Source organism: Penaeus monodon, chromosome 27, assembly GCF_015228065.2.
Source record: "Penaeus monodon isolate SGIC_2016 chromosome 27, NSTDA_Pmon_1, whole genome shotgun sequence".
Taxonomy (NCBI): Eukaryota; Metazoa; Arthropoda; class Malacostraca; order Decapoda; family Penaeidae; genus Penaeus; species Penaeus monodon.
The window spans coordinates 30,664,714-30,666,221 of NC_051412.1; the positions used below are offsets into that span (position 1 = coordinate 30,664,714).

The 1,508-nt window shown below is 33.1% G+C and overlaps 1 protein-coding gene across 2 annotated transcripts in view; it reads right to left on the bottom strand.

The window, feature by feature from the left end:
* Positions 1–358: 358 nt before the first annotated feature.
* LOC119590784 (glutamyl aminopeptidase-like) overlaps positions 359–1,508 on the bottom strand; it is a gene marked incomplete in the record, with an annotated part of 24,350 nt that continues 23,200 nt past the window's right edge. For both annotated transcript variants that reach the window (XM_037939496.1, XM_037939495.1), the window contains 2 exon segments: positions 359–1,147; positions 1,360–1,468. In XM_037939496.1, coding sequence (XP_037795424.1) covers positions 1,001–1,147; positions 1,360–1,468 — 256 coding nt within the window.

The following is a 1,508-nucleotide window of genomic DNA, read 5'->3' on the forward strand; positions in this document are numbered from 1 at the left end:
AAAAAGAAGAATCTCTCTTGTCCAAAGGATATATGACCAAAACAAATTATCTTCACAATTATCACATGACTAAATGAAAATTCTTTCATTTGCTATATGTCAAAAGAAGCAAATCTTATTTTAATCATCTGTATTTAACTCACTAATAATATCTTGTGATTAACTCCTATACAGTCCTTTCAAAGAAAGCTCTATAATTTCCTTTCCATGTATAAGAAACAAACATAATGATTCATTGCTTTTTTCATCTTTTACAAAAACTCTTCTCATGATTTTTTTCTCCTTAGCCTGCTTCCCATACAGAGTGGAGTCGACTCATTGTATCCAAAGTATTTTGGAAACAAAGTAAATAAGTTAGTGAAGCATAAAAACTGGGAAATTCTCTACTTTTCCCACTTTTAAATATTTTAATGAAAAAGTTACATTTTTATTTGAAAGTTTGCAGTAAAAAACATTAAATGTATATCATCAAGCTCTTATATTTCAATAGAGGGACACTTATGTAAAATATAATAAAATAGGTATATGCAGTATTTCACTCTCTTCCCTAAACTAACATATCCAATTTCTTTACTAATTCTCATCCTCTAGCAAATAATCCCTTTAGGTCATATATCAAATTATGTATATTTTATAAAAATAGCTGATACAAATGCAATTTGAACTTTCTGGACAGATGCAAATGTTATGACTAATTTACTTCTAGCTGAAACCTAGGCATAAAAACCCTGCCGAGAAATTATTAAAATCAGCTGGTTTCAGCATGAACACAACCTTTGACAATTAACAGCACACTTTGCTCTTATCATTGCAGACACTGAGCAAGTAGGTTAAAGAAAGGATGAAAGGCTATATGGATATACAGTTAAATAAGTTCTTTCATGTGACTAAACTCTGAAAAGCCAAAATCTTGGAAACAGTAATTGATTTGTGAGACAATCTTGTTTTGAAAGCATGAAGATAAGTGATTGTATGAAAGAGCTCATGATCTTCAAAATCATCACTGTTTCTGTGAGTTTAGCCAGTCCAGGATGGTGCTCGAATAGGCTTCCACCCAACGGATATTAGAACGCACTGTCTCAAGAGCCTGCTGGCGGTTGAGCTCACCAGCACCTGCTTCTGGATACTTGGCAAAGAACTCTTCCATCTGAGGAGGATTGCAGAGAAACTCTATTAGAAAAACATACAGTTATTAATGCTAAGGCAAGGTACAATACCTTGTGCCAAACACATTTCAGTACTAATCCCAAAATTACTTTATCAAGTTATTCAATATGAGTTACTTTAACATATCTATGTTGCATAGAACAAAGTAGAAAAGGTATAGTTTATAAAACTAAATATTACAATTTTTGTTACCTCTGAGAGCTTCCGTGGTGTTGAAAAATATTTACTTATATTTGGGATCAGCTGACCCAGGTACCTGTCATTTAGGGTATACCGATCAACCAGCCATTCCCAGTTGGACCTTCAAGAAGAGAGGAAACCAAAGGCATCAAAGTCAAGTG